The following is a 21,795-nucleotide window of genomic DNA, read 5'->3' as shown; positions in this document are numbered from 1 at the left end:
AAATCTTGTGATATTGAAATTCTGACCATTAGGAGTATTTATGATACTGAGATGGAACCTTTTAATGTACAAAAGTTCATACCCACAATAGCCATATTGTTACATATCTGCTGTACATGCCCACCTCCACTGTGTAGCAAATTTGATAATTGCAGTAAGTTACGTGTGTCAGAATGTAATGCTCAGTTAGAAGTGTGAGGTAGTTCCTGAATATTTCACCAGTGTCTCTTGTTTAATGAATTCTTTTACATTATATGTTGAAGGACTGTTACAGCAGTACTGTTCTCATTGTGAGTGGCATAGCTGGAATTACAATCTTTGTCTGCCTTTTGTTCTCTGATGTAAGGCTATAGATTTACAAGATTCAGCAGAGTGACTTTGCGGTTTAGAAACATCTATCTTTATCTCAGTCCCACTTTCCATTCATTTAAACTCAGCTGTTGAAGTCAATTTTTTGAATAACAAAACAGAAATCTGTTCTTTTAACGACATTCGTAAATTCATCAACTTGAAGGTATTTTATGTCTGATGGATTTGTAAATGTTAAAAACTTGACAAAACATCGAGAAGATGATATCCTATCTAACTTCTGCTGTTGCATTCAGCCTACCTTTACAATGGGTCTCAACCTTTACCCTTCATGAAATATAAACACTACAGCAGGATGAAAAAACTTTGATAAAGGACATTTCTATCTCATAGAATAAAAACAAACTATCAGGGAAAGAGATCACATTTTTTCAGTTACAAAAATGTTGGGGTTGTCAATTTATCAAATAGCAATGGACAGTTTGCGCATTGAAGCTATCAAGTAAAGCGGATTCAGGGGCAATTGTATTGCTTGGTATGTGACATACTTGTGAAGTCACCGAGTAAATTGTATTGTAGAAGTAGCAGAGTAATGTAGAACACCATACGGTTTGGCAGCATTCGTCCAAGTGTGGGGGCTACACAGAGTCAAGTTTAATGTTCATTTTAAGTTCACTGACCTACCTAAGTAGTTTAAACAATGGAATTCCAAAATGACTGATATCTATTGGAATGTTTTAAGAGACTCAAGTTCAATGGCCAATGAAGCTTTGGTTTCCTGCTATGTACCGGGTTGTATGGGGTCAATGAACTGAGGACAAAGCTTGACCAAACCCTTTTAGTCGATGAAATATTGACTTGTTCAGTAGCTACTTAATGGCAAAGACCAACTCTATCTCTTTCATTCATATCTTTTAGCCGATTGAAAGTCTGCAGACTTATACTGATATAACATTGCATGGCAAAGCAGCTTTGCTTAGTTACAACAACTTAGCAGTCTTTCATTGGCTATAAATTTATCTACATTGCAAAACCATTGGGTGTCTACAGGCTGTGACAATTACTTGTTAATTGTTTTATCAGAAAGTTGACTTAGGGGGTCTATCTAAGAATAAGAGAACCTTGCTGTGACACAGTGAAACTGTTTTATGAATGACATGGTTGTCTTTGAGCCCACACTGGTTTGTACCTGTATGGTGTTGTAAGAGACTGGTATAGGCTTCATGGCATGTCTATTTATTCAGTTTCATAGCAAGTCAAATATTTCTAGAGTTTACCGAAGAGATAACACCAACATTCCTGAATTTGTGAAATTTATTTTAAAGGACATTTAGGCTTCTGCTTCATGATTTTAAAGATATCAGGTTATGTGTCAGGTTTCTCTGTTTAAATTTAAAAAAACGTGTTATTTCAGTTCAAATTTAGTTGTATAATTGTACCGGTATCATCTAAATGATGTAGGAGTAGTTTTGTCAAGGAGGACCCAAAAGTGTTAATTTATATCATTATACAATGGCCAATGATTCATTTCTCTGTTTGTAGAAAATACAGACAATTTTCCATTGAAGTGGCATCTATAGAAAGAAAACAAAGTGAAATGAAAGTCTATAAAAACCCATTTGCATGTCAGTGAATATTGAATGGAGAATTCACATACATGTACATTGTAAATCAAATAAATCATGACCTACTATTACCGGTACCTATCATGGCACTTTTTCCCAGTTTATATGCCTAGATCTGTGTACACTGGTCAGATTTATAAATCGGTATCCAGATGTTGTAACACCTGTGTATGTTTACTGAGAGTTAATATTGATTTTGTGAGAAACATAAAATTTGAAGTGGTCTAATTTGTATGTTGTTGTCATAGGATGATAACCATAGACAGTAGACGGGGTCTATCTTCCCCTCTCTACTGTCATTAGTTTGTCCCATAGATGGTCATTGGTTTGTCCCATAGATGGTCATTGGTTTGTCCCATAGATGGTCATTGGTTTGTCCCATAGATGGTCATTGGTTTGTCCCATAGATGGTCATTGGTTTGTCCCATAGATGGTCATTGGTTTGTCCCATAGATGGTCGTTGGTTTGTCCCATAGATGGTCGTTGGTTTGTCCCATAGATGGTCGTTGGTTTGTCCCATAGATGGTCATTGGTTTGTCCCATAGATGGTCGTTGGTTTGTCCCATAGATGGTCGTTGGTTTGTCCCATAGATGGTCGTTGGTTTGTCCCATAGATGGTCGTTGGTTTGTCCCATAGATGGTCGTTGGTTTGTCCCATAGATGGTCATTGGTTTGTCCCATAGATGGTCATGGTTTGTCCCATAGATGGTCATTGGTTTGTCCCATAGATGGTCATTGGTTTGTCCCATAGATGGTCATTGGTTTGTCCCATAGATGGTCATTGGTTTGTCCCATAGATGGTCGTTGGTTTGTCCCATAGATGGTCATTGGTTTGTCCCATAGATGGTCATTGGTTTGTCCCATAGATGGTCATTGGTTTGTCCCATAGATGGTCATTGGTTTGTCCCATAGATGGTCATTGGTTTGTCCCATAGATGGTCATTGGTTTGTCCCATAGATGGTCATTGGTTTGTCCCATAGATGGTCATTGGTTTGTCCCATAGATGGTCATTTACAACTGACCAGATTATAAAAATAAGTGCCTTTTTACCCTTTCACAGCCATGGTTTGGTCAGAACGCACTGTAATCCATGGCCATTGTGAAACTGTTTGCATTGGGATGAACAGGTTACAGAATAATGAATCATCATGTCACCTAATAGAAAACTTTTTTGGTTTTATAGTATATTTATACAGTTCTTGTATAAATCCATTGCATTGATGATCTTAATGTAGTTTAGCATTAGACTCTAGTCCCTCAGTTTATGGCTCTAGGAGTCCAATATTGGCAGGATTCTCAATCATCTTGGTGGCAATAAGATCAAACTACAACACATGTGACAATGCGGAAAACAATGTTAGTGCATGACACCATCAGCAAGAATAGCTTGTCATTGTGCTGGAAAATCAAAAGGTGTTACAATTCCTATTATTACAGCAACGTGTTGTCCAAGATGTTTTCAATTGAGTGTATTGAATTACTACTGGTGTAATTCTGTCAGTAATAAGTTAAACTATTGAAGCCTGCACTGTTATAGATGTGTTCTTGTTGCTAGTAAATCTCATAATTAGAAAGATTCAAATGAAGGAAAAGATATCAGAGTCATCGTAGCAAAATGTCTCATATTTGTCAACATTTAAAATCCAATAGAAATGTTTTTCAGGATATATCTCTGGAAAATAGATTAAATTTTTGAATTCCTTATATTTTTCTGTGGTGTTTATGGAAACAAATTATTTAAAATTTGTATTTCTCTGGAGGAAAAAATACATTTGGGAATTCTTTAGTTACTTTGAAAATGTTGATTTCTGCAAATACAAAAAGATGTAGGAATTCTTAGGGCATTTTTTAGTGCTCTTAAAGTAGGATATGGACAGATGATGGGACAGCAATTTGGACTCAAAAATTGTAACGAAAGCTTCCTGCTTGGATGGAATTATTTTGAAGCCTTCGAAGCAAATGAATTTTCATCATCTTTGTGAAAATCAAAAATTGAATTTTCCACATACAGTTAACATAGGTATGGCGGCCATTTTTAATTTCAAATATTGGTAAATGTTAGGTATTTATTTTTCCAGAACCAATATCTGCACAGTGACCCTCCATTCGTATTCTTGATTTTGAAATTAAACAGTGAAAATTTCCTGACTAAAGTTTGAAAGAAAGTTAAAAATTTTCAGTCGCGAAGCAAATACTACCTTAATTAAATCATTTAATGTATTTAGACTAATAAGCAAACTAAAAGAAAACTGTAAGTTATCACATCGGTTGAAATTTGCCCATTTCTCTTCTGTGGCAAAATTTTGTACAGTTGATGCTGACTTGTATACCAAGTGAGTTTCAAAGTTTTACTCATTGATAATCCTTTGTTAGAAACTTTTACAAGCTGTGTATTCTAACTAATTAGTTTATCACCTTGGAAACAGAATCAATTAAAGAATCCAGACAGAATCTGGTCATATGATCACAAAGTTATCTTTTGATCTGTGCTCCCTATACAGTGGTCAAGGTCTCAGATGATGTGTTTCAGTGTTCCCTGGAAGTTTGGTTTAGTTGATAGGTCACTGACTTCAGGAAGTTCTTTTCTGACTCAAGAAATGTTACATTGATGCATGCATCAGCTGAGCGTGAAAAGACTGACTTACAGAATTCCAACATTGACCCAAAGAGTTCATAAATATTGTGAGTTATGGGACATAATGAATTGTGTATGTAGGATTTTGTCACATCATTATTCAGTTTTCTCCAGTGTTGGCTGGGAGACTGTTTTGTATTGCAAGAACTCTAACAACTTCAAGTATTCATAAAGAAATGATACCAAACTAGTGAGTAGTATTGTCATCCTTAATAATGTAGATACACTGCCAGTAGATGTGAAAAATCATACCCAATGACAAGTACATTTCAGTTGTAAAGTGTCTCAAATCTGAAAGCCTTTGAATTCTTATTTTGATTGCTACATATTTAGTATATTGTTATTACAAATGAACAGCTGAGTTATAATCTATAATAAATAGATATCTGAAAATTGTTGTATTGACCAAAATTTTCATAATATCCTTTTTGCACAGATTCTGTGTTATTTAAATACTATTGTGAAAAGCTGTTTCCAAGTCTACATATACCAATCATGTGTTCAGCTTTGTTCAAAGTTTGCAATGATTTTTGTTTTTCACATTTGTTCAATGAAGGCTCCAACCATCTTAACTTTTTGATAGATCTTCCAGTATATTACATGCCTCGTATATCGAACGTCGCGCGCTCCATAGGATTCAATGGTAACTCGCCGATGACGTCGCGGGCCGCATAGTCATCACTGGACTGAAAGTGAACCAGAACTATTTTCAACTTGAAAACTTTTCGACGTAAAAGTCTTGAAATTGCATGTTTTGCACAGAAAATCCGTTTTTTGGAAAATTTCGCATAAAAATATTGATAAACCGCATAACAGTAATTTAAATATATCAATGCGCCATTCGATGAAGAAAATCGCTCTTTTTTAACCGTTTTTCGTCTAAAATGAAAATAAAGCATTTGACTATAATTTGCCAATAAACGTAAATATTTTTGGTGCAAACTGAGTAAGAGAGGCATGTAATAAAAATATTATAGCCCAAACAAGGGACTATGTACCCTCGGGGCAGGAGACCATTTGCCCTCCTTACGTCGGGCAAATGGTCACCTACCCTCGGGCACATAGTCCCATGTTTGGGCTATAATATATAATATTTGTTCAGTTAGTAAAATTTATTTTCTTCTCCTACTCCCACAGTTTTAAAATGCCTAGAGTTCAATGATGTCCAGGGTTTATTGTTGATTGCTGAGTTTTTAATCAAGACTTGTTTATTTGCCGGTGAAAATATTGCTTTATTGTACACACAGCATTGTGTTTGCAAGGCTCATACAGTATTTGGAATTCATCAACAAGGGAAGAATAAAGAAGAAAGCGTAATAAATGAAAATAGGATCAAAAGTTACACAGAATGGTATCTTTAAGTCATTTCAATGTTCTTAATCTTTCAAAAGTTTAAGGTTGTCTTGATAAAATATAATATTGATAATTTTATCTTTAATTGATGAATATTAAGCAAAACAAGACTACTTTAAGATTCAGAATCTAAACTAAGAGACCATGAGATTAAGATGGTGTGAAAACTTTACTATATTATCAGAGGAGCTTATGAAAGCGTGACCAGCCCATTTGTCACACTGTTTCCAACAAGTGGGTTAGATTCATTTCAATAGAAAAATATGCACAAGTCAATGACATGTAGTTTCCAAAGTAAATCAAAACACGTGCCTGCAACAGATGGATTTGAAAAACCTATGCACCAAATGAAAGTGAAAAACACATACAACTGACACCTACCATTAGCCTTGGTAGTTCTGCTCATCCATGAATACAATGACTGTTGCTAAGCTACTAATTTTCATGGCAACATCAGTTTTGAAAGAGCGTCAGTACTTTCTGGATCGGTAAGAGCAATTCTCTGTGCATCAGCTGGTTTGCAAGTCCCTTTCCTAGAATAACAGGATTCTTCTAGCTATTATTAGAATAATTTTGATTTTTCAGTGATTTCATGTACCACTTGTATGAAAACTGGCACTGCCATCAGATGGACAAGTACATGCTTAATTACTTCGTCCTAAACAGTGATTGTTGACATGGTTACCAGACTGAGTCAGCAAATAAATCAGATTGTTCTCGTTTGCAAAGACATCTGCTACCTGTCAATATGATTTTCTCCGATGTCAAAATTCACAACAAACACTAACTCACATGAACAGATATGCCTTTGTTAAGATTTCTGTAAAATCACACTAAGGGGGCTGTTTGAAATGTATCCATACAGTCATTTAGTATCTCTTTTGCACTGATTTGTAATTTCATAAATGCGTCAACCAGTTTGCATTTGTGTTACAGATCTAGAATAATGGTAGACAGAACAACAATATGATGTACCTAACACAACTTGATATGTGTTAATACAACATTAACAACACCATCATGGTAGCAGCACAACAATAACAAATTGAAAGCAAGTCACTGAATTCGCTAAACTTTTTTATCTGTTTATTTGGATTAAATTCAGTGATATTTATAAGAAAAAAGGTCCACAAAGAATAATGACAAAGTTTTCTTGCTCCAATTTACACAGAATTTCATCATGCCTGAAGACATTTTACTCAGAGAGAGGCATGTATCCATATCATGTGTAGTAAAATTATCACAATTATCATCACAATAGCTTTCAATTGTGTAAGAAACAGATTGGCACCTAAGATGGTTTTTCATTTTAATATCAAGGCATGGACAAAATTATAGTGAATATCAGGGATCAAAGCTAAAAATCACTTCCTGTGAAGTGTATTATGGAGAAGTGCCACTCTGAATAACATAAGTTTTAGCAATTGAACTTTCTATGAGTTTTGTTTTTTAATATCAACTACAGTTTCTTGTTCTACTCTCAGAGTATGTTAAGATACAGTATGTAGCTTGTCAATTCACCCTGTACATGTGTTGATTGCATTGTTATTGTTGACAAGAGAATTTTGGTCTGGACTAGAATTCAAATGTAAACAATCACTGTACATTTAAAACATAAAGACACTGTGTTCACAAGCTAAATAGCTGATATTTCCACATGGCTTTGGGAGAAGAACAAGAACTTGCAATTAATTGACAGTCAAACAAAAATTGTGAAAAACCATTTACAACTACTGACCCTTACAAATGACTGCCAAAATATAAAGCTGTAAAATGTAAATTCACAAAGTGGTACTTGCGCTCTCATTTCTACCCCTCTTGTCAAATCTAGAGGTCTAAAATGTTGTAGAAAACAATGGGGTTATACCAGACATTGGCAGTGAAAGTGTGCTACTGTGTCATCTGTAAACAAAATGACTTGTACTTGTCAGATTTCTTTTCACATTCCCAATAAAACACGGAAATAATATGACAATTTAGTTTGAGAACAAAATATTACCTGTGTCATATTCCTATCTTTAATTTCACAAATTATGTCAGTGAAAATGTTTTTACATTAACTTTGTTATTATTTATATTCACCGATAGGACTCTTATTCTATCATCTGTAATATTTACATTTTAATATGTTGTTTGATCTTTCTGTCTTTTGTTTGTATCTATATTTGATTTACATGTTTTGTTTCTTTCTCTGTTTTTCTGCCTTTCTTTAATTTCCAGGAAAATGATATGCAGATTGTCCTTGAGGCTTGTGTGAACCAACTTGGTGAACTAAAGTCACATACAGGTCATTTGGTTAGTTTATTTTCTTTCATTTTAATTATTTTATTTATATCTTTGCTTTTTAAGTTTGATTATTTCATTCAGAAAAAAGAAACTATCCCTGTATCAAGAAATCTTTGTGATTGAACATCACACATTGGCTTATTTTCTGTCAGTTTATTTTGTTGTTATTATTATTATTTATTTCTTACTTTGTTTATTTGATTTATTTACTTTTCTATAGCAACAGCATAAGTGACTGCCTTTAGATAAGCAAACTATTACTGTATTTATAATATGCTGGAGCATATCAGTTTTTATTTCAAATGTATCTTTGATACAGTTGTATTATATCCTGCAAGTTCAATGATAATTCATCAGCAAACAAAGCTGCTTTCAGGTATTTTTACCATAATAATCATTGCAATCATTAACTTATTAAACAATATTCATCCATTATAATATTTTGCTAAACTGTATCTTTCTTACTAACACTCTGACAGCATATCACTGAGCTTGCCTCTCTTACCGGCAAATGTAGGATCAAATGTCAACAAACTTTCCACATGAAGTGAGAAAATTTGGCAGCGTAGTGTCAAAGTACTTCTCAAGGGTTATCATGCTGTATTTTAGTGTAGATATCATCAAATGATCATTAGGTGAGGCTTGTACACAGTTGTGTAAAATTGTGTCAGATCAAACAGTGTCACCTGTTATCAAGAAATGGACTAAAATTAAACAGTGCATCAAGAGTTCAAGGATTTGTAAAGAGAGGAGATCCTTGAAAGAAACCGACCAATGAGAACTTTTTTTATGGCTCACTTGGAAATTTATGAGCCCAGTGGACAAGAGGTCTTCATTGACTAGTTGTAAAGTATTTCCAGTACCAAAGCAATTCTGATTTGTCCTCTGAGAATTACTTGTAAACAAACACTCTGAGATTTTACCATTAATACTGTGACCTGACTGTATGACTTGACCTTGAATGCGTAGCTGAAGTCAGTGTCAATGTAGCTTGTTCTGACATTTATTTTGGAATGCCCCATTGACTTCAGGATATAGTGAATAATACAGATGGGAGGAGACGCAGTTTACAAAGTGTTGTGAAGGAATGTAGGGCAAGCTATCAAGTTATCTTCATTGATACATTATAATAATAGAATAGCAATTTTAACTTATTCAAGTGTTTTTTTCAAACAGTATCTCACTTGATGAAGAATCATTATTTTGTGAAATTGATTTTTTTTGAGTGTTGTGCATATGATCTATATTTGCATGACGCTTAGTCTTCAGATAATGCCGCCATCACACCTATGAGTTAAACTAATAGATTAGTGCTTCTGGTAATTGCTTTGTGGGTTCAGAAAGTTTGTTAAACTTTGAAAGATATGGAATTTGATGTTTACGACATGGGATTACTTGTCAGATGCAGACAGCGATGTTAATCTGATAGAGCACAAAGTCAGCAGCAAGATTCACGTTTTTCACCCTGTAAGACCAACACTTGCTGTACATTTAACATTTTACAAGGCCATGTGAAATAACTACTTTATAATCAGGGCGGCTATTGGTGCAATCAGAGTCATTTTTGCGGTCTGTCCTTCAGTGTCCATACGTACATAAATCAACCCAGTGGTGTGTGAGCTTCTGAAGGACAAACCAGGCCTGCGGATCTGCAACCAGCTGTATTTTGGTCATGTTGCTACATGCAACAGAACAGAGAACAGAAAGGTCATCTAAGGACAAGGCAACATTCTTCATTATGAAATCATATTCATATACAGGATGTGTGAATTCGCACTACACTGACACCACTCATATAGGTCAAAGCCCGCCTGTTCCTTCACATCTTTCATGTGGGCTTTTAATGAAGGTCTTTATGATTTGTATCCCTCATATGCAGGTGACTTTTTCAGAATATAATTGTCTTCTATCTGTCTGGCCATTTCTCTGTAGCATGTCAGGGTTTGGGGCTATCAGTATTGTAATCTAGACGGCAATGAACTAAATGAACAAAGATATAGATACTGCCAGTGTTGTTGTACAGAAGTGAATGACCATTGAGGACATTGACTGCATTGCAGTGTATTGCCAGGGATAGAGTCAATGTGATACTGAATACAGGCTGGTCACTTGCTCCCCTGCACAGTTTTGACTCTATTTATTTAGAAATTGGATAAGGTCACTGAAGGGTTGCTATCATCGCAAACTGTAAACATGATGCATAGAAACACAAGAATGTTAAACATCCTTTAGATAATTACATATTGCAAGCATTTGTGAGTTTGGCTTTGCTATCATGCTATGCTATCCAATTTTTGCAGTTCATGACCCAGTGTTTATACATGTACACGGTTCGTGTGTCAGTGTGTGTATTTACATGTGTATATCTTTCTGTCTATCCTTCTGTATGACTGTGTATGTTCATAGATTGATATACATGTAGATGTGTGTCTAGTTGTGTTTCTGTTTGTATGTGTTAAAATGTGTAGTAACTCTGCCTTGATTGGATCATTGTGTTTTAGTAAAGTGTTAGTGATGGAACATCAGCTTGTGCAGTGCTAAACCAGGCAAGTCGTGTTACAGCCTGACTTTTGATTCAGCCTATCAAAGAAAACTGTACCGAAAGCAGTAAAACAGGCTGAGTGGACCATCTACTACCTAGTTTCAGTCCAGGTTTAATCACTTATTTGAAGTATTTGCTACTATGTAATTGATGCTGTGTGTGGATGAAATAACAGATTACTTGGTGAAAATAGGAGCTAGCTCAGAGGTCAGGTAGCAGATATTGATTAGACCCCTATGATTTGATACTGTGTAAATGGCTCAGTGAATTACCCTACACTGCATAACACTACAATGGCATAGTGACAAAGCAAACAAATTTGTCAATACCTTGAAGTATTTTATTTGGTCTTTGTTCAGATATTTGACAGTGCTTACTCATTTGATCCTTTGAGCAGCTCCAGCAGTTTTATTGGACAGAATGGATGATATAGCCTTACAGATTTGAAAACACATCGTGTAGACAATAAAAATATGAATAATGGGACAAATAGACCTTCCTTTCAGGTTGTATGAATGGTTCCAATTATTGCTTGTAATGGAAAGTAGCTAAATTAAATGTACTACACCAAACATCATTTAGTATGTTCAGTTTAAACATATATTGACTTAGTTGTAGGTCAAGCTTTTATTTAACTCAGCTAATCTGAACTTTAACATATATAATAAAATATTTATACGAAATAGTATCACACTTAAGGCTGTACATTCAGACAAAAACCTGAGCTATTATATTTTGTGAAAATCTGTGTATGGGCCTTGACACAAATCAGAAGAAATTTTTGTAAGAATAAATGCAGTGTCAGTGCTATTGCTAATTAAGGTTTGGGAAGATAGGTAAATGATTTGGGAATCCCTGTATCATTTCTAACATCCCCTGATATGATTGCATTGATGTAACGGGGAAACCAAGGTAACAAGACTGTGGAACCCTGGTAAAATTCACCCTGGTACTGGCCTATAAACACTAAGTGTATAGACAATTTCATAATTTACAAATTAGATGAGATTGTAACAAGATGTATGATCACTTGTGAGATGAATCGATCAAATTTAGTGGAATATCAGTTAAATATTGAAACAAAGTTCATTTAATTCTTCAGCACAGTTTGAATCAGTATATGCCATTATCAGTCTCACCCAGTGATGAAGCAGATCCAAGCAATCTTAGTCATGTTTACTTTGTTCAAGCTACATTATCTGTATCTGTTGATGTTTACAATCATTTTTATTCTGTCAGCCAAATATCATGTCTTGTCCCATCAAACACTATTTCAAACCGTCAAGTTTTCAATTGTCAATATAACCTATATGTATATAATATCTGATATTTGTTGACAATGAAATTTGAGTCTTGACTAGAATTCATTTGCCATCTATGACAATGCATATTGTAGACAATGCATTATGTTAGTGATACTGTGTGTTGCACAGATATCTCATTAGAAGACTATGAAAATGTACTCTTTTTAAAATACAAAAATATAGAATATAATATATAATACTCATGAAATTTCCAATCCAAGAGGTTCCAGGAGACATTGTACAGTAATCCAGTAGCTGTCCCTGATTTGATAAAGATGGCACATAATATTATGTCATTTCATTCGACATACACTATTATCAACTGATTTATAGTCACGACTATTACAAGGACAGGTGCACCTGGCCTTTATATCATACTGGTTTACTTGGCACAATTAAGCTATAGTTTGTTTGTGTATACACTTGATAATATTCATAGAGAAAACATAAATACTATCATGGTCTCATAAACCTATTGACTTTCATTTCACTTTATACTCTGACATTGTTGCAATTACAATCAACTTACACTCAAACATTACGTATCAAGACATGGGTAAAGCTAACACCAGTTTACTTTCAATAAAATAGACTGCATGGTTATTAGGATATTCATAAAGTAATATCATAGAATATTGTCTACTGACTGAGTAAATATGCTGCTTTCTCAATATGTATGTATTTATCATTGCAAAACTTTAGACTCCTTTGTATCAGTTCATGCTATCTTTGTGTTGAGTTGTATTGAGGCATCTGTATGGAGGATATCCATTTGAATAATGCAAAACATGAAGTAATACATCATGAACAGTGGTACAACAATATCCGTACTTTTGACAAATGGCAAGGAATGTAGGATAATGTACAGTAAGAGAAGTGGATGAATTGGAAGTGACAAATCTGTCAAGTGTAGCTCAACAAAGACTACCTTACAGCAAGTAATGCAAATTTGTGTCTTGTATCCGACCAGGATGTCATCCATATTTTAAAATGAATTTTGATTTAATATGCAAGTTGAAAATCCATGATTGTGTTGCCAAATGGAAGAAACGATACATGCAAGGAATTGACAAAAAGCTCAATGATTTAAGGTTGAAGTTCCTGTCTTGTTTGTTTTGACTGACCTTCCAAGTCAATGTTTCAGTATGGTAAACAGGTGTTGACTCAGCGTCTGAAACTCTCAAATTTATCATCTCTCCCTTTCCGCTTTTCAGATTACATGAAAAGAAACCACAGACATGTAACCACCATATATTAGCTCTATTTGCAAGCTACAGTATTCACAAAGACCACAAACAGGAACTGACATTTGCTCTTCATACATGCCAAAATACACTTCCCTTCTCAGAGGAGAACACTATTTAGAGGTTACTGAGAGTCAAGTATTGGCTATGTCCATGTTAGGTGTCTTATCAATGTCATAGCTTCAGATTGCCTGAAATCTACTGATTTGCAGAACAAAGCTGTACTGTTTTACTGCACTTTACAGTTTGGTGGTTATGTAGCTGCATGCACTTTTACTTAGAAGTTTTATAAAAGAAGTAATGAAGAATGTCTTTCCTGTGTAAAACTTTGTCCACAGTTTATTGTTATACATAAAGAAACACATTGAGGACAATATCAGGTAGAATTATGAAACATCATAGTATAACTTAACTCATTCTGTAGTTGGTTGTCGGTTGTTTCTGAAACTGAAATTAATTAATAGACCATATACCATTGAATGTAACATGAAACTGCCACATCTTAATGATAGTATGAGGAGGACATTTTTCTTGAATCTTTTTACATATAGAAAAACTTTTAGGCAAACTTCATTTTCTGAAATAAAAGACAAAGCTGGGATTGTAGGTTTTGAAAGCTGCCACTAGAGGGCGTCTGACAATATGTCAATTTGCATAATGAATGCATGATATATCAAGTGTTAAAGATTGACATAGTCCCAAGGTAACGCAGTCTGAATAAACTAGTACTGGAGATCATCTTAAACAATTCAGACATATCAGAAAGATCAAGATCAACACTCAGTCTTACAATGAATTGACTGCAACCATTTTAGTCAAATGTCTGTTTCAAAAGTGTCTGTAAATTTGCTCAGCTGGGAATTCAGTGACTTGATAAGACAAATACGACAAGTCATTATTACTTTTTATTGACTCCTTGACATCTTTATTGACCCACTATTGACATTAGATCATTTTTCAAAATGAACACTCAAAGTTTTGCTCATAATTTTACTCGTTTTCACCATGATGTACACACTGTGCGTAAATCAATTCTAATTTACAAAAGCATGTGAGACAATTAAATCGTAAATGGACATGGACAATTTAATGCAGTGTAGTTTTCATATGTAGGCTTGATTTTTCCCCCCAAAGTGTCACATAAAATATCAAGAGTTGATGAAATGCCATTCATCTCTGGCAGAGTATTCTCACCCCATTCACAGTTTAATGTTATACACCATCACCGAGGGGATGAGAGTACAATAAATCTGAATATAAAGTCACATGTTTCTTGTTTAGAGAGTTACACTAGCCAGGCAACTGATAGTCTAGCTGTCATCACCATCCTTCAGTCAGGTGTTTTACTGTTGGATCATAATCAAATACATGTCTATATACAAAACGAGAAAGACCATTCCCTTCAATGGCAAATTTCAAGTTTTTTGTGGAAATTGACGTTAGATATAAAATATTGGCATGTTAACTTGGTTATCAAGACTCCATTTCCTGTTAATCAAGAAAAGATTTGTTACAGAGATCTAAGCATCTTGAACAAAAGGACAACATTAATGAAAACCAATCACAGGCTTTTTAATCAAGCTTACTTCATTTTCTACAATGTCTGTTTGGCATGATTTAGTTATATACGAAACAGATAGAAACAAAAAATGAAAAAGTTATAAAGCTTATCTATTCAAGATGTGAAAGGAAATGAAATATCCCCCATGTTACTGATTATCAGTGAGAGACTGGTATTAGCAGGTCAACTGGGTCATCTTGATCTCGGACACATGGACATAATACATTTATTCTACAACGCTATTGAACCATGAAGCCAGATTTGTCATAGTTGATTTACTAAACATGTTTATATCTGCAAATGTCAATCATTCATTATCTTCTTTTAACATACTTACTGCATGACATTAACAAGATGCTACTGGTTGTTATGTCTTCAAGTGAACTCTGATTGTGTATGGAAATTGTGCATTGACAGATTGTATTATAATTTCTTTATTTTTGTTTATCATCACAGGCACGGAGACAAAGCCATGAGCCAAGTCCAAGCGGTACAAGCAGCAGTAATGACTGAAGACAAAAGACAAATGTTCTCTCAAGGGGTCTAAATGTAACTGCCATATCTTTGTCACAGCCAAGAAACCCACCATTGACATTGAGTGTACATAAAGGGAACTGAACTTTGCACAGATTTTGCACCATCACCTTGCTGAGCTTGACAAGGGGCATTGATAGAAGCAGATGAAAGCACAGTACATGTCTTACCTCAGAGATCTGACTACTGAGTTGTTGCATGTGACATTTTGACATTAATCAGACCAGTGTGTCTATGATTCATCTTGATATGAGTAAACTTAGTGGCTACAGAGCTCTGTTGTGTCATCTCATGGAAATTCACTGCTGATAAATCTCCAACAAGTATGAAAACATATTGTTGTTAGTATCACACATTTTATCAATAACATCATGTCTTTTGGCAAATGCAACTTAAGTTTGTCAACATGCCCAATTGCCCAATTTATGTAGCTGACATTAAAAACAAATATGAGTTTCTCATTGAAGACATTTCAAGTGAAACAAACAGCTTACAAAGCAGAGTTGGTCTCTGGATGATGGACTGAAACATGGAAAGTTTAGCTGCCAGCACCCCTACTCATGTTATCAAGCACAGTGCCTTCTCAAGCATTAGGTTGCTTGCTCTGTACATAGCATTATGCCTGCTCCTACCTCTCCATATTGTACCTCTAGAGGGCGATTTATGCTGGAGATTTTGAACGATGGCCAATCGTGTCCAGCCAGACACACAAATATCAAAGTGGTGTTCAGAACTTCAATCACATTTGTAAAATGAGGCTTTATAACCATGCCATCATGCATTGCCATGTAAATTACTTTGTAAAACTTTTAATTTGAAGTATCATGTTTTAGTGGTGATGCAAGACTGTAGAAAAAGAAATTTTCTCCCAGAATAACATTGTTGCACAGACTTCTGTAAAAGGTGATACTGGTTGTTTATGATATACATTTCCACATAGTTGTGTTTTGAGAGTGAAAACTGACATATCAAATATTTGAAAACAACACACTGAGTCTGAGTCCAAGTTAACGAGAAGTTTATTTATCATTATTTCTTGATAAGAAAACAGAGGTGTCTCTGTCAGCTGAACAACTTACCATGGCTTCTGTCTGTCTGTTTTGCATTTCACTTCACAAGGCACCAGTAAAACACAAGACAATGTACAATATTACAGTGTCTTGGTTTACTTGTCTACAGACACTTCTCCCAGAGCAAACATCAATGTCAGCTTTTTGTAAGCATGGTGGGTCTTCTCATTTTCAGTTTTTAACATGGCAAATGTATTTTTTGTGAGTTTCAAAGTTTGTGTTGTTTGAGACACAGTACTAGACAGAGATATCTGTTGCACCAAATCAGCACAAAACCTGCCCTCAAATCAAACCCTGCCAATGATCATTCCAAGTATCTTCATTTTTAACCAAGGATGTTTTATATTTCATGCCTTGAGTACATAGAAATCAGAGAGAAAGATTTGTACATTTTTTTCCCGTGGTCAATAATTCCTAGAAAAAAGTTCCTCTTAATGTATTTAGTGAAGACTTACTGTTAGTGTCAAAAACCTTTACAGTTTTCAGGAGAAAATGTGAAACATTTGTTGCTGGAAGGATTTTGTATGTGATTATCAGTTGATGTAGCAAGCTAATCCTCAGTTATTACTGTAGTCTTTACAAGCATTTCATTTTTGATGTCACAAAGTTGTATTCTTTTGACAATATTTTGGTATTATTTGTTTCCTGTGATGTTGTACACTTTGCCAATAACAAGGCCAAACTGGTTGTATTTTTAGTCATGAGAATACTGCTGTCACCAAACTTGTAACTATAAGTACACTTTTATTGCATTTAAGATATCCGAAGAAACTGTCATAATTTATTGTTAGGAAACTTCAGCAGACATTGTTTAGCAGTGCTCAGACAAATATCAAGGCAAGGAAACTCAACCAGACACCAGGACATCAACCAGTGCTATTATGAATTAAATTCTATCTCAATGTTATCAAAATATTTGATGAACACATAGCTGCATTTATTGATATTCACTTACAGAATGGTTATTTATTGTTTATTTATTTCACTGTAAAAAAGGAAGAGTAGGTAACATGGATAAAAGCTGTTGTTTCACAGTTATTATTGGTATCTTGACAGTTTTTGTAAAGGCATACCTGTATAATAAGTGATGGTTCCTTATCAAATTTGATGTAGCATTTGTACCAATCTACCAATCCATATGTTCGCTTCAAACTAAAATTAAAAAATGTTGCATACATTGTTTTAATTTTTGTACTTAAAAAGAGTCTGGATAAGTATGATATTAGGAACCTCACAAAACTCTAACATGTTGCCAAATGTTGGCTAGCTTTCACAGAAATGTAAAAATTTAAAGATTTTGAAGGTATGTTTTTCAATAACCTGCTGACCACAACTGTTCATGAAAAATAAACTTTTAGATGGAACTTCAAGGCAAGTTTCCTTGGCTCCTGTACATTCCAAACTGTCAACGTAAAAGAAAAAAGATAATTTATTTCAAGAAGCCTTGCAACACTCCTGCAAATACCTGCTGCCAATTTAGCCATGTACCGTAAAACCATTGATTGATTATAATATCTAACCCCTGTACAAATCCAAGCAGAATAAGGGGTACTGTACCCTAGTCAAGCCTCTGGTTTAGTCTTACCTAAACTGAACTGTAGACACCAGACTGTAAGGCATCTAGTGATCTACCCAACATGACCTACAATAAAAAAAGCTAAATTGTAAACTAGCTTTGAAAATTATAAAACCCATGGAACCATGCACGGTGACCATGTACAGTGTGGTGTAGCCATTTACCGTAGTTTAATTTCCACACCAAATACTGCTCATGTCCAGACACAATCTGTCCTTACAAATTTATCAAGCCCACTATTACAAGTCCTTTAACTCCAGTGTCAAGCAAGATCTGATTTTGGTAAATCATGTAATTGCCTGTATGAATATGAAAAACAACTCTGATTTTGGTAAATTATATAATTGTCCATGTGAATATGTAAACTAGGTTTGCAAATCACAGAAACTAATCATCACCAGGCATACTGATTAAACATACAATGTACCATAATTCAATCTTTGATGCAATATCTTTTTCACAACTTGACACCGTGTGAAATGATTTCTTTCAAAGTTGATAAAAGAGAAGCAAACATAGTGAGAAACACATCTTTCAGTTTATAGTATGATACAATGCAATATGGTCACAAGGCTGCAATTTAAGAAACACATAAAGCACAATCTGCAAAGTTGGTATAAGCAGGGACAATCAGGAGAATGAAGTATGATACAATCAATTCATTCTTGTGTCATGCACTTAATGCCATCAATGGTAATGGGACAAAATTAGGGTACAGGTCAATCTTTGACTGAGAGCTTAGCTGAGCAATGTTAATTTCCTGCATAAACGTCCCCCACATCAGTTTCTCTATCTATCCCTGCATATTTAGAAATGACTGACAAGGTCCATACACTCACAGTCATTTTAAATTTAAGCATTTTCATGGACTTTTAAATCTCGAAAATATCAGTTTTCAGATATTATTTTAAATATTTGATATAATCCACACATGGTGCAGGTACAGTATAGTTATTGTTGAAAAAAGCTGAGATGACTGAGAGTGGCACATGGTAGTCGTTACACCGTTCTTTCCTTTCTAATTAACAGGAAGAAATCTGGTCAAAACTTATCAGAGTTAGTAATGATTAAAACAACATTTAGTTACAAACAGAGTAGGTCAGACAGAAAAATTACTGGAACTTGATGAGTCATAAGTAGCATTGCTAAAACTTGATCTATCAGTGTCTGTATTTGATACATCCTGTCAACAGACTGTTTAGCCCATATACAAAAACAAGAGATACAAACACAGGAAAGATCTACAACAGAGACATTGTCTTATCCTAAGGCAATGACATGGTCCACCAAGTGTATTTACAGGATTCACAATATACCACTTCCTATCTCTAAGTCAGCTTAAAGATAGCATGCACCTTGGGGACACATACTTGGACTCTCAAATTTTTAAAATACTTTTCTGATCTGTCACTTGTGTGGGTTCATTTTGAATTTCTTGGAGTATAAAGCAGTTTTCATGGTCTTATTTCATGTAAATTGAAATTTTCTTTTTTCCCATCAGTGGAATGAACACAGGAATGGCAATCATTTTGAATTTCAAAAATAGCGCCAATGGCACTTGATCACAACTGGCACATTGCGAAACTACTCTATCTCTGGGTACACCTGTACATGAAATACTGAATGGGTAGGTGCTGCGGGTTTGGAGTTTGTCAGTAAATGCACACACAAAACAAAGTCCCGAAGTAGCGAATTCCAGCCATTTTCAAACCACACTGTTTGTCAGTGGGGTAAGCAATATTCGCAAAAATCACATTTCCAGGCTAATAGACTATGTTTTACGAAATCACACGTCCTTATCACAAAATAAAACGATCTTTGTCTTTAAATCAATGCGCCAGTAAACAGGTCCAGCAGCTAGTTATGTCATCAAGTCTGTAATGTTAAGGGTCATAACAAATGTGAGAAATCTAAAACATTAAATATGTTGTTTTTTATCAATTTTATTACCAAAAGCGCATGAAATCTCTGATACTTTGAATCAGCCATCCTGCATATTTCTAACATTCATCAAAACCTCATTTCTGTTCCACAACTCATTAAATAGTCCATAATGCAGGATTGGTGTACATTCCAAAACTACATATATGAAAGACCCCTAAAATCAATTAGTTAAAGGGGGGTTAGAAATTTCCCAAAACTATCTAACCCCTGCTCCGTTTGGCTCCATTTTTCGGAATCGGAACCTTGGAACCAGTCTGAATATCTGTACCAAATATCAATGCAGTCTGTTCAGCGGTTTTTGACTTTTTGTCGTTTACGGAAAATGGACACTGAGTCTGTCTGACACCGGTTGAAGCTAACCCTATATCACAACTTCCAGATGTGATAATGACCTATGGTCATTATGTTAAAAAATACCGCCAATGGCGCTTGGACATAATGACCGCCTAGTATTATCGGCATTTATCAACAACCACACTCACTGTGAATTAGACAGACCATGAAGTCAATGAGCAACATATAGCTGAAAGACTATTTTTCACATTGCGATTTTAAGCTCATTTTTATGAGAAAAGAGACATGTATATGTATATGGAGAAAAAGCAGAAGACATATTTGTAAATTGTTTGTTAAGTGACAATCATATATGCATCTCTTGAAATTTTGTGGTTATAAGGTATAACACTAGTGTAAGAATAATGAGGTTAGAATAAGTTAGTAAAGCTAAGTTGACAGTAATTAAGATTACAAAATTATACACTAAGCTGGGGAAATCTGATTGAAATAAATGTTGAAAAGTAGCAAAGTCATGGTCATCTTTTGTCTAATACCTTGTGTAAGTTCATGAACTTTACATAAATCTTGCTGTAGATTTGTTGCTAATTGGCAATAACTGTGTTTCAGATCATTTGAGAGCAATCCATCCATGACAGCTTTAAATTGTAATATACTTCTATTTAAAGGAGAGAAACTTCTCAAATAATTTTTTTCCCTGTAATTTGCTGTGAGAACACATGGACAGATGCTCAGGACTATGATGCTGGTGCTACCTTGATAACTATATGTAACCTACAACTTGTAACGTCATGTCTAACCTGTTCACCCCAATTTCCTGTAGACAGGTCCACACTCTCCATTGATAACAATGGATTTGGGCCATACCATTGTAGTGAAAGACTGTAACATGTGAGGTTGTGGATACTTAATCTCTGGAATGTCAAAGTCTGTATATTGACTCAAGGATGTTTACTTAACAAATGCCTAGGGTCATCTCAAAAGTGAGAATCTAAACTATGAAATATGTTTTTTTTTTAATGCTTTTGATGCCCAAAAGAGCATAGAAATCTCTTATACTTCGAATCAGTCATCCTGCATATTTCTAACATTCATCAAACCTCATTTCTGTTCCACAACTCATAAAACAGTCCACAATGCAGGATTGGTGTACATTCCAAAACTACATATATGAAAGACCCCTAAAATCAATAGTTAAAAAGGGGGTTACAAATTTCCCAAAACTATCTAACCGCCGCTCCGTTTGGCTCCATTTTTCGGAATTGGAACCTTGGAACCAGTCTATGTATCGGTATCAAATATCAACGCAGTCTGTTCAGCAGTTTTTGACTTTTTGTCGTTACGGAAATGGACGACATCAAACATTGGTTGAAACCACCTCTATATCACAACTTCCAGTTGTGATAAAAATTGATAAACTTAAGGAAACTTGTCTCTATAGGATTAAAATTTACACAGTGACCCCTGAATTTTATTAGTTCTGGAAGAAATGGTTGAAAGCTTACTTGAGGAAAGTT

At 34.8% G+C, this 21,795-nt stretch overlaps 1 protein-coding gene across 3 annotated transcripts in view; it reads left to right on the top strand.

The window, feature by feature from the left end:
* Nucleotides 1-17,834, top strand: part of LOC139147119 (core-binding factor subunit beta-like) — a 36,311-nt gene extending 18,477 nt beyond the window's left edge. For 2 of the 3 annotated variants that reach the window (XR_011555651.1, XM_070718021.1), the window contains exons 6-7: nt 8,144-8,218; nt 15,317-17,834. Coding sequence is in view for 2 of the 3 variants with exons in the window: in XM_070718021.1 (XP_070574122.1) it covers nt 8,144-8,218; nt 15,317-15,373 (132 nt within the window). In the remaining variant the exon portion in view is untranslated. The remainder of the gene's footprint in view (nt 1-8,143; nt 8,219-15,316) is intronic. The other variant, XM_070718022.1, reaches the window with a different exon arrangement.
* The last annotated feature ends 3,961 nt before the right edge of the window (nt 17,835-21,795 follow it).

This window comes from Ptychodera flava, chromosome 13 (assembly GCF_041260155.1).
Source record: "Ptychodera flava strain L36383 chromosome 13, AS_Pfla_20210202, whole genome shotgun sequence".
NCBI lineage: Eukaryota > Metazoa > Hemichordata > Enteropneusta > Ptychoderidae > Ptychodera > Ptychodera flava.
Note: the sequence above shows the minus strand (reverse complement) of the source record. Positions and strands in the feature narration are given on the sequence as shown.